General features: G+C 44.0%; 1 protein-coding gene across 1 annotated transcript in view; it reads left to right on the forward strand.

The window, feature by feature from the left end:
- Positions 1-9,901: 9,901 nt before the first annotated feature.
- The window catches only part of CHMP4B (charged multivesicular body protein 4B), a 58,168-nt gene continuing 55,337 nt past the window's right edge, over positions 9,902-12,732 (forward strand). The window contains exon 1 of the mRNA XM_037811645.1: positions 9,902-10,227. Within this exon, the coding sequence (XP_037667573.1) occupies positions 10,038-10,227 (190 nt within the window). The 5' untranslated portion in view covers positions 9,902-10,037. The remainder of the gene's footprint in view (positions 10,228-12,732) is intronic.

Below are 12,732 nucleotides of genomic sequence, written 5' to 3' on the forward strand. Positions count from 1 at the left end.
GAGGTCATAAAGGAAGGAGCTGGCTTTGGTGCCCCCAGAAGAGGGTTATGATAGAACATGGTCCATGGAAACACCCAGGGGAGGGGGTTTATACTCACTTTTGAAAATTCAGTGTCCTGGGCCCCACCCCAAACCCCTTGAAATCAGAAGCTCCCAGAGCTGGAAGTCCATCTTGAGCAGGCCTCAGGGATGGCTGTAGATGCCCCCCACCTCCAGCAATCCTTCAGCTGCATCTGCTTGGGGGTGGGATGGTCAGGGCCCTGCCTGTCGCCCCCCAGCTAGTCCAGGCTCATCAGGAGGCTAGAAGGAAGAAAAGGGGCCTTGGTTAATGTTTCCTGTCTTATCTTCACAACCACCCTTCTCAGCCAGGTTGCCTCCATTACAGGAAAGGAAACTGAGGCTCAGAGATGGGTCAGGGCAGGACAGACAGAGCTATCTGACTCAGTTTGATGACTGAGGTTCCTTGAAGGCTGGCATATCCCTTGGATATCTGTAGGGGCTCAGGGCTGGAGCTCAGAGCCAAGCCCAACTTCCCCACATCCTCTGGAGGAGTATGGTCCAGTGGGAAGGACAGAGGAGGCATTAGCACACAGCTGATGGGGATGAGGCCTGAGTGTGGACAGGCCTCAAAAAGGCCAGAGGAGGGACCGGTGGGGGATCAGTGGGGACTGGAAGGCACCTCAGAAGAGGAGACATTTGAGCTAGACCTCTACATGGAGTGCTATGATGGATAGATTGGGGAAGTCAGTCCAGAAAGAGCAAGGCAAGCAAAGATCTTGAGCCATGTGGGGCTTGTTGTATCCTGGGGCTGGTGGATGGTGAATGGTCCAGGGTGTCCAGAGAGCTGGGGGCAGTGAGTGGATGATGATGAGATTCTTCGAGCCTTCTAGTGGTGGACCCTCAGCTCTGTCAGGTGGGTACCATGACTTTCCTTAATCTGCAGATGAAGAAACGGTGGCACAGAGAAGCAAAGTTCCTTGCCCAAGCTCACACAGCCGATAAGTGGCAGAGTTAGGATTCAAGCCTGAGCAGCCTGCCTCCATGTGCTATTAGCCACTTTCTCTATTAAAATATGAGTTAATGTCAAATTTGAGAGAGCTTGGATATTGGGTTAAGGAATTTGGATTTTACTCTCTACATAATGGAGAACATATAGGAGACATTAAACATTTTTAAAAAATTATAACAGTGGCATTAAAGGAAATCTTAAAAACCGTATCTCTATCCTCACACAACTACTTAAAGTTATATTCCTGTCTCTTCTTCCTGTCACTATGCACATGCACACGCATTTGCCAATAAACATGACAACCAACATTTGTTAGGCACCATCACATGCCTGTCACTATCCTAAGCACTATGAGGTAGGAGCTCTTCTTCCCAGTTCGCAGGTAAGATGAAGAAATCGGTCAGCACAGTGAAGCGAGGCAGCCCACGGTCAGCAGGTGAGTGGCAGAGCCACAGATCTGGGGATGTATCAAGATGAGGGCTAATGTTTAGAAGATGGAAAGAAGATGCAAAGTGGGACTGGAGGGAAGGAGGCAGAGGCGGGATGGAGGTGAGAGATTCGGCAACCTGAGCTGGGGCTGTTCCCTGGCTGAACCCCGCCTGGGGTAGCAGATGGAGAGACTGAGGCCCAGAAGGGGAAAGGCCCTTGTCCAAGGGTCACCCAAAGAGTTGGCAGCAGAGCTGCCCCTGACAGAGCCCAAAACACCTCATCCCTTGTAGCATAAAGAGGGGCCTAGGCATCCAGGTTCTCACGCTACCGCTGGAAAAATCACAGGCTTTGTCACCTGGACATACTCAATCGATGAGAGAAAGCATCTGGGCTCAGCCCTGCAGTGATGAGGCCTTGGCCAAGCCATTTTCCCTCTCTGGGCCTTGGTCTATTCTCTGATTCTACGAAGGGCCCAGGGCCCCGCAGTTGGGCCTTGGCCTCCTGCTCAGGGTTCTTTGTCTGACCCTATACCCCAGTCACTCTCAGCAAATGGGGTGGAATCTGCTAACCTCCAGGTCACCATCCTTCAGGCTCCCAGGAAGCCATGGCAGGATCACTTGCTGGCAGCCTTGGAGATTGGGAGCACTAGCAGCTGCCACCTCTACCCTTTTCTCCCCAGGGGAGACAAAACTGGTCCAACCAGTTCTCCCAGGCCACCAGGACACCTGCTCTGTCAACTGAGACTTTCAGGCCATGGCCTCTGTTGTTTGTCTTAGCTATTTTCAGCCCCTTTTCAAACAAAAGAAGGGATCCTTTTTATCAGAGGTCACTTCCCAGGGCTCTGGGTGACCCAAGTGGCAAATTCTTCCCTTGCCCTCCTGGGGTGGCAGGAGGGGACAGGTAGAGTGGACCTGGTTCTCTCAGGGTGCTGGTGACTTCTATTCATTTGTTCATTTGACAGATATTTCTTGAGCACCTACTATGTGCCAGGCTTACTTGTAGGCATTGGGACACATCATGAACAAAACAGACAAAGATCTGTGGAGATCCCTTGTGGAGCTTAAATTCCAGTGGAGGAAGCAAACGATAAATAAAGTAAATGTCTAAATTATGTAGGATGTCAGAAGGTGAAGGATGCCGTAGGAAAAAGAAAAGGAGAGAAGAGTAAGAGGTATCGGGAGTGTGGGGTGGAGGGGAGGGATAGGGTACAGCATTATCTGGGGTGGTCCTAGAAGGCCTCACTGAGAAGGAAACATTTGAGCGAAGACTCGAAGAAGAGGGAACAAGCCATGTGGGTATCTGGGGGAACAGCAGCCAGGTTGGGGGCCCAGGCCATGCAAAGAAATGCCCTGAGGCCTAAGGCTCTGTTTGAGGAACAGAGGGAGGGACTGAGGGGAGAGGAAATGAGGAGGGCAGAGAGGTTGACAGAAGGTTCCCCACATATCATCTAGGTCCTTGAGAGACACTGAAAGGATTTTGGCTTTTACTCCAAGGAATAGAGAGAGCCATTGGAAGGTTTTGAGCAGAAGGTTTTGATGACTGAACTGACATCTATTTTTAGACAGACCCCTCTAAGTGCCAGGTGGAGAACAAGCTGGAGGGGTAAGGGATGGGGCAGGAAGGCCAATGAGGAGGAATATTAATTTCCTTTTGCTGCTGTAACAACATGTAACCACAGACTTAGTGGCTAAAAACAACACCCGTTTCTTTTTTTACAGTTCTGGAGTTCAGAAGTTCGAAATGGGTCTCACTGGGCGAAAATCAAGTTGTCAGCAGGGCTGCATTCCTTCTGGAGGCTCTAGGGGAGAATCTGTTATCTTGCCTTTTTCAGTTTCTAGAAACCACTTACATTCCTTGGCCTGGGGCGCCTTTCTCCACTTGCAAAGCCAGAAGGGTTGCAGCTTCCAGTCTCTGACTCTGATTTTCCTGCCTCCCTCTCATAAGGACCCCTGTGATTACATTGGGCTCACATGGATAATATCCCCATCTCAAGATCCTTAACTTAATCACATCCACAAAGTCCCTTTACATTTTTTTTTAAAAATTTTTAATGTGGTAACATATATACAAGCCCAATTTTCCCATTTTAAACCATTTTCATGTGTAAAATTCAATGATATTAATTACATTCACATATTGTTCTACCGTCACCACCATCTAGTACCAAAACTTTTTCATCACCCCAAATGGAAACTCTGTACACATTAGGCAATAACCCCCCAACCCTGCCCACAACCTCCAATCTGATAACCTGTAACCTATTTTCTGTTTCTATGAATTTGCTTACTCTAGGTATTTCATACAAGTGAACACAATATTTGTCCTTTTGTGTCTGGCTTATTTAACTCAACACGATGTCTTCAAGGTTTATCCATGTTGTAGAATGTGTCAGAAATTCATTCCTTTTATGGCTGAATAATAATCTGTTGTATGGGTATACCACATTTTGTTTATCTGTTGATGGACACTTGGGTTGTTTCCACCTTTTGGCAACTGAATAATGCTGCAATGAACATTGATGTACAAATATCAGTTTGAGTCTCTGTTTTCTATTCTTTGGAGTATATATATTTAGCAGTGGAATCTCTAGTTCCATGGTGGTCCTGTGTAATTTTCCGAGGAACTGCTTAACTGTTTCCACAATAGCTGCAGCATTTTGCTTTCTGACCAGCAATGTACCAGACTTCCAATTTCTCTACATCCTCACCAACACTTGTTATTTATTATTATTTGTTATTTATTTATTATTTTTTTTAACAATAGCCATTCTAGTGGGTATAAAGTGGTATCTCATGGTTTTGATTTGCATTTCCTTAATGTCTAATGATATTGAGCATCTTTCCATGTCCTCATTGCCCATTTGTATATCTTCTCTTTAGAAATGTCTATTCAAATCCTTTGCCCACTTTTTAATTGGATTCTTTCAGTTGTTGAATTGTAGGAGTTCTTTATATACTCTGGATGTTAAATTCTTATAATATATATGGTTCACAAATACTTTCTCCAATTCTGTTGGTTGTCTATTTACTTTCTTGATAATGGCCTTTGATGCACAAAAAATTTAAATCTTGATGAAATCCAGTTTATCTATTTTCCCTTTTTGTTGCTCATGCTTTTGGTATAAAGTCTAAAAATCCATTACCTAATACAAGGTCCTGGAGATTTCCCCTTATATTTTCTTCTAGAGCTTTTTGGTTTTAGCCCTTACATTTAGGTCTTTGATCCATTTTGAGATATATATATATTTTTTATATGGGGTGAGGTAGGGGTCCAATTTCATTCTTTTTCATGTAGCTAGCCACTTGTGCTAGCACCAAAAGAGAAGACTATTCTTTTTCCATTGGATGGTCTTGGCATCTTTGCTGAAATTAGTTGAGCATAGATGGGTGGGTTTATTTTTGGACTCTCAATTCTATTCCTTTGTGTATTTGTTTGTCTTTATGCCAGTACCACAATGTTTTGATAATGTAGCCTTGTAGTAAGTATTGAAATTGGGAAGTTGAGCCTCCAAATTTGCTATTCTTTTACAAGATGGTTTTGGCTATTCAGGGTCTTTTGCCAATTCATATGAATTTGAGGATTGGCTTTTCCATTTAAGAAAAAAAATGCTGCTGAAATTTTTTATTTTATTTTATTTTTTATTAGAGAAGTTGTAGACTTACAGAAAAATCATGCAGAAAACACAGAGTTCCCATATACTCCCCCACCCCCACCATTAACACCTTGCATTAGTGTGGTACATTTATTACAATTGATGAAAGGATATTATTATAACTGTACTATCAACTATAGTCCATGGTTTACATCAGGGTTCCCTGTTCGTGTTTTATAGTCCTATGGTATTTTTTTTTTTATTCTAGTAACATATACACAACTTAAAATTTCCCCTTTTAGCCATATTCTAATATATATTTCAGTGCTGTTAATTACATTAATTCACAATGTTGTGCTGTCATCATCACTATCCATTACCATAACTTTTCCATCATCCCAAATAGAAATTCTGTGTAATTCATGTGAGACCAACTTTCATAATAACTAAGGTTTTATTTATTCATCTTTTCTTGGCATGTTTTCAAAGAAGGTTGCAGATACATGGTTATGTGCCCTCCTATCCCCTAACCCCACCCTGGCCCCTGGTAACCTATATTCTAGTTTCTTACTATGAATTTGCTTATTCTAATGATTTCCTATGGCTGCTGGAATTTTGATCAGGGTTGTGTTGAATCTGTAAATAGCTTTGGGTAGTACTGACATCTCAATATTAAGTCTTCCAATCAGGGAAAAAGGAACACAAGATATCTTTCCACCTTTTTAGATTGTCTTTAACTTCTTCCAGCAATGTTGTATAGTTTTTAGTATAGAAGTTTTTTACATCCTCAGTTAAATTTATCACTAGATATTTTATTCTTTTAGATACTATTGTAAGTGGGATTTTGGTTGATTTCCTTTTCAGGTTGTTTGTTGCCAGTGTATAGAAACATACATAAGGTATGTAAATGACACTAATCTTAAGTTTAAAGTTTGATGACTTTCTATGTATGTATCTTCCCACATGAACATCACTGGATCCTCATATAGAACACAACTGATTCTTGCATGTTGATCTTGTACTCAGCAGCTGTGCTGATCTTGTTTATTAGCTATGGTAGCTTTCTTGTGGATTCTTTGGGATTTTCTATACATAAGATCATGTTGTTTGCAAATAGAAATAGTTTTACTTCTTTTCGAATTTGAAGTCTTTTTTTTATTTTTTTGCCTAATTGTTCTGACCAGAACTTCGAGTAACAGTGTTGAAGAGCAGTGGTGAAAATGGGCGTCCTTGTCTCCCTCCTGATCTTAGGGGCACTGTTGAGTTTGATGTTAGCTGTGAATTTTTAATATATGTCTTTAATCATGTTGAGGAACACCTTCTTTCCATTCCTAGTTTAAGAGTGTTTATCATGAGAGGGTGTTTGATGTACTCTTACTGTTGTTTACAACTAAAAATCAGCAGAGTTCTCTGTATTTGACTTTGTATAATTATGTGAGACCAACTTTCATAATAACTAAGGTTTTATTTAGTCATCTTTTTTTGGCATGTTTTCAAAGAAGTTTGCAGATACATGGTTATGTGCCTTTAACTGTGTGACCTTGGGCAATTCTTACTTCTGTGGGCCTCAGTTCCTTTAATTGCAAAATAGTGGATGTTGTAGTAATACTTATTTCATGAGGTTTGGGTGGATGGAGATAAGATGGGATTTTTAAAAATGCAATTTCATTGAGAGATACTTGCACACTATATAATCCACCTAAAATATACAATCAACGGCACACAGTACGGCACACAGTATCACCATGTGGTTGTACATTCATCACCACAATCAATATAAGATGGGAATTTGCATGCAAAAGTACTTTGCCAACAGATAAAAACATGTATGCTTCCACTGGTGCTCTTACCAAGGTGTTTTCTAAACTGAGATAATAGTGTGTGGTTAGTAAAGTACATGAGGTATATAAAGAACGGTCATCTTAAGTTAAAAGCCTGGTGAATTTTTATGTATGTACACACTCATGTGAACACCACTGGATCCTGATATAGAACCTTTCCAGCGCCTGGTAAGGATTCCCTGCCCAGTCTATTCCAATCCCAAATGTAACCATTATTCTGACTCCTATCACCCATTTATTAGTTTTCTCTGTTTTTGAGCTTTGTATAAATGGAATCATACAGACTTTGTGTCTGGTTTCTTTTACTCAGCGTAATATCAGTGAGTCATCCAAATGGTTGTGTGTACCTGTAGCTAATTCTTTTTCACAGTTTTTTATCTGCTGATACCAGCCGGTCAATATTTGAAAAGACTGTGAACTTGCCCAAGAAACCAAAAACAAAAACAAAAAAATGAAGGCCAGGGAAGAACAGCATTCTCTAGCAAATCAATTCACCCTGTGAATCTCTGCAAAAGCAGTTACTAGTTGAGTCTTCAGCCAGGCTTCCAACCACCTTGCCCATGTGACACCACTCCCAATCCCACATCCTAGGCAGACATCACAAATCCACCTCAGCACTTTTTTACAGAGTCCTGATGTAGTCTCAGAATTCCTTTTTCTTTTTTTTAATTAGAGAGGTTGTAGGTTTACAGAAAAATCATGCATAATATACAGAGTGCCTGTATACCATCCTGTAATTGACAACTTGCATTAGTGTTTTATATTTGTTATATTTGATGAAAGAACACTTTTATAATTGTACTATTAACTACAGTCCTTGGTTTACATTAAGGTTTACTATTTGTGTTTACAGTCCTATGGTTTTTTAAAAAATTTTATTCTAGTAACATATATACAACCTAAAACTTCCCCCTCTAACCACACTCAAATACACACTTCAGTGATATTAACCATGTTCATAATTGTTGCACTACCATCACTACCATCACCACCATCCACCACCAAAACTTGTCCATCAACCCAAATAGAAACTCTGTACAATTTAAGCATTCAATTTCCATTCCCTATCCCCACCCCTGCCCCGGTAATGTATATTCTAATTTCTGACTCTGTGAATTTGCTTATTCTAATTATTTCATATCAGTGAGATCATACAATATCAGAATTCTTCTTAACCCACCTTTCCAGGTTACCACCACACATTGCTTGGAGTTGGTACTCAAGATTAAATATGAATTTTCTGCCACTAAGGGGCTCAGCAGAGCAATTCACCCTGTGAATCTCTGCAAAAGCAGTTACTAGTTGAGTCTTCTGTCATTCTCGATTTATTCCAGAGCAGTATGAGGCTGGTGGTGGTGAAGTCTACAGTATCTGCCTGTTCACAGGTTCTTTGGGTCATGGCTCAAAGCTAGCAAGTGTTTTGCTACCTGTGTGCTTGGGTGCAGCATGATTTAGATAAGATTGGAGGGGGGCAGATTGCTTAGATGTGGAGAGGTGGCTGTACCCATAAGGTGGCTTGAGTGAAGCCTCTTTGTTTTTATTCTTACTCTGATAAAAACATCATAATGTTGACTCAGGTACAGAACAAGCACAACTGTGACTTACATTTCACAATTCATGCTGGTGTGAATTCTTGATAGTTCTAGCCTGTCTCTCATTTTATAAATTTCTCCCAATCTGGAATGTTGAGTGAAATGACTCTCTCTATACTCTGGGAATGACCACATAGTGTGCAGGCTGGGGTTGCGGCAAGTTTAGAAAACAACACTTGAGACATGGCTTTTTTCCATATGTAGTAGATTATGGTCTAGTGGAGGAGACAAGACTCATGTATGTGAAGTCATAATGAAAAAGTCCATTAAGTCCTCATTAATTTTATACTCTGTTCTCAATCAACTTCACGTATCTCAAAGGTTCAGAAAGGAATAAAAAAGGCCCCTTTGAAAAGCCATGTTTCTCTTCATTGGAGAGCACTTCACGCCCACACTCTGAACTGGTTTACTCTTTGTTTTTACACAAAACTACAAATGCAAAAGATCAGAAGCAGCAAATTAGAAGGGAGTACTCGGTGGCAGTATAGGCTACTAGCCCTGGCCTCACTGCTAATAGACGGAGAAGTGATTCCTGTCAGCAAAGGACAAGGAAAACAATGAAATGTGGCCCCACAACCAGCAGGACCTATTTAGTGCAGGGATAGAGAATCCTCAGTACTTCTGCTACTTTTGAGAGTTCTGGGTCTCACTTGGGTAAATTATTATTGCACATAATGATGATCCAGACCTGTGTGCCAGGTCTATGCTAAGTAAACACTTTCCATTCACTATCTCACTTAAGCTTTGAGGTGGTCCTGCTATTTTCTCCCCCAGTTTATAGTGGGAGAAAGGGAAGCACACCAAGTAGTGCTTGTTTTACAGAAAAATCATGCAGGCAAGTAACTTGCCAAAGTAAGTAGCCAAGGTGGGCTTTGCACCTTTGTAGTCTAACTCCAGAGCCCAGGCTCTAAGCCTCCAATAGGTTTCAGGGCAGAAAGGCATTCTACTGAAGGTAGAGAGAACAACATATGCAAAGACAGGGCTAGTCATTGAGCTAGTCAGCCATTCAGTTTTTCTGAGTCTTGGTTTCCCCATCTGTATTATTATATGTCATGGGCTTGTTGTGACAATTAAATATACGATAATTCATGTAAAGCAATTAGTACAATGCCTAGGTCTTAGAAAACGCCAAATGTTAATTAATGTTATTTTTAATACTGTTATTTCTCTTCCTCCCCTCTCCTTCCTCCCCCCACAGAGCGAGTCCCAAGGAGACTACATTTCCCAGCATACCACCACGCCCTTTGACCCCAGCTAGGCTAGAAAGGCGCGCCGCCGAGCTCCCCAAGCCGGAAGACTATAGCCTCCCAGCATGCAGTGCGCCTCCCTCCATTGGATTTGAGGGGCGTCTGGCGCGTTGCCCGCCGGTAATTGTAGTCAGAGGCTCTTTGCCCTGACGCCGGCTGGGCCGGGCGTGGGGGCCTGTGGGAGGTGGCGCAGCGGGGCCCAGCTGCGGGGCGGAGGCGGCGGTGAGGCCTGCGGCGGCCGGGAGCGACGGGGCCGAGAGCGGGCGCCGGAGCTGAGCCGAGCCAAGCCGGAGCGGGCGGCGGAGGCCGGCGCGGCCAACAGCAACCATGTCGGTGTTCGGGAAGCTGTTCGGGGCTGGAGGGGGTAAGGCCGGCAAGGGCGGCCCGACCCCCCAGGAGGCCATCCAGCGGCTGCGGGACACGGAGGAAATGCTAAGCAAGAAGCAAGAGTTCCTGGAGAAGAAGATCGAGCAGGAGCTGACGGCTGCCAAGAAGCACGGCACCAAAAACAAGCGCGGTGAGGCGACCCGGCCCCCTCAGGCTTCCCTCAGGCTTCCCGGGCCCGGACTCCAGCCTTCTCAGACTCTCCTTGGGGTCCGTCCGGGGCCTGGGACTCTACCCCATCAAACTCCCCTCCGTGCCTCGCCGGGTCCGGGACCCTCCCCGTCGCACTCTCTTTAGTGTCTTCCAGAGCTCTGGACTCTTCCACCATCACTCTCATTCCAGTCCTCTCCTCTCAGACTCACCCCATCCCGCCATGCCCCTTCATGCCCTAATCCAGCAGTACCTTCCTTCGCCCTCACTTTTTTCTCTTCGACCTTTTCCTCCTCCCTTTGGCTTGTCCTCAGCTGGCTTCCCAGTTTCTGCCTCCGCCGACCCCCTGGCTCATTTCTGCCCGCCCCCCACCATCCTTACAGTTGTGCCTTTCCAGTTCTACCCCCGCCTCTCCCGACCCCTGCCTGGAGTCGGGGAACTTCCCCTGGCCTCCCGCCATCCCTGCTGACTCAGAATTCTTGAGAAAGCCTCCTTAATGGAGAGGAGACTGGGGCAGAGGAAACCCCTGGTTCCCCTCTGCCACCAACTTGCTGAGTGAACTTGAGCAAGTTGCTTTCACTCTTGGGGCCTCAGTTTCCCCATCCATTAGCCAGGGTTTGTCCTCCATGAAGACTGAGGTGCCTTTAAGCCCTGTGATTCACTTCTTGTTGCCTCATAGCCTGGCCTTATCATAGTTCTTCCTAGCACAAGCCTTCACCCAGTGACTCACCCGCTTCCCCCTGAACCTGAAATATGGACTCTCTTCCTCCATTGGCTCCTGGCTCCTCCCCAGTCCATGCTACCGGGACTCAGGGCGGGGATGTTGAACCTTGAGGCACTATTACTATACTTCTTGTTGTTTTAGGGCTTTCTGGGCAGGTTTTTCTGTTTTTTTTTTAAGTGATATGAAAGTGAAAATGCTTTAATAACTGTAAATATTTGATTTTTCGTGTTATATTAATATGAGAGTGAACCATAGAGTGACAACCCCTCCACCTGTCCTGCTGCCCCCTTGAGAAGAGAGCAGGGTTGAGAGGGGTGTAGGAGCCAGAGAAACAAGGAGTTAGCTCACAATTAGCTGTGTGACCTTGTGCAAGTTAATTTGCCTCTCTGAAGGGAAGGGAGATTGTGGATTTACAGTGCTTAGCATATATAGGAGCTAAATAGAGGTTTCCTTAGTTCTAACAGAACACAGAATCCTGATAGTCAACAAGTATTCTGAAAATTCTTTTTGAATGCCTACTACACGGTATTCCCAAGGGTGAACAATCAGTCTCCACCCTGATGGGAGAAAAGACAGGCAACAGACAGGAAAATAAAGAAATGAAGAAAATATTGTATGTTAGTGATAAGTGCTTAAGAAAAAAAAAGGATGTGAAGTGGGAAGGGGTGCTATTGGCCTGTTTTAAGAAGCAGAAAGAAGACCCCTGTGTCTGGAATGTAGTGACTGAAGGGGTGAGGGTTATGAGATAAGGGAGTGTGGGGTAGGTAGACCTTGAACTTCCTGGTAAAGAGTTTGGATTTTATTCCAAGAGGATGGAAAGCTGTTGGAGGGTTCTATGTAGCAGTATGTCTTAATCATTGATATGTTTTAAAAATGTCTTCTGGCTGCTCTTTGGAAGGTGAGAGCAGGGAGACCAGTAAGGAGGCTGTTGAAGTCATCCAATAGTGGCTTGAACTCCACTTGTAGCACTGGAGGTATGGGAGACAGAGAGCGTATTTTGCTGTCTCTAGCTTTTTTTCTCTGATGACTCCCTCACTCAGGATCCTCTACTGTTTATGGTGATTAGAGTCTGTTTTTACTAGTCTGCATTTTGGAAGGTTTCCCATTGCAGGATGGTGGAGAAGGGTGTCAGTTTACCTCATCTCCCATCTGAGAGGGCAGTTCTATGGTCTTTTGGTCTGGAGCTAGCTTAGTTTCTGCTGTTTTAGAGGTGATTGAATTGGCTTCCAAGAGGCTTAAAGAGAGGTTGCCAGACTGTGGAGGACCAATCTCAGTTAGTTGTAATTAACTTTGCTGAAAGCAGGTTCTCTTTTTGAGTTTGTCTGAGAAGACAGAAGCAACTAGAATGTGCCTTTCTTTTTACGGACCTGTGTGGGAAAGGTCTTACCTGCTTGTTAGGATGGTGCGGTGAGGCTGTGAGGTGTTATCATTACCTCATACCATTCATTTAGTTACTTATTGACTCTGCTGGGACCTTGGGAATCAGAGATGAAATATACTGTACCTGCCCTCCAGGAACTCAGGACAAGAGGGTGTGTGTGTGTGTGTGTGTGTGTGTGTGTGTGTGTGTGTGAAAGAGAAAGAGAGGGAGAGAAGTATTGTGGTTGTCAGTGTTGAAATATGAATGTGTACATGGGCCCACATAGGAGCTAAGCAGACTACAGAGGAGGAAGTCTTGTCTGGAGGGGAATGAACAAGGGAGGCTTCCCAGAGGAGGGAGGATGTGAGGTGGGTTGGCAAGGAGTTTGATGTGTTTGAGGAGCA

The sequence above is a fragment of the Choloepus didactylus genome, chromosome 19 (assembly GCF_015220235.1).
Source record: "Choloepus didactylus isolate mChoDid1 chromosome 19, mChoDid1.pri, whole genome shotgun sequence".
Classification (NCBI taxonomy): domain Eukaryota; kingdom Metazoa; phylum Chordata; class Mammalia; order Pilosa; family Megalonychidae; genus Choloepus; species Choloepus didactylus.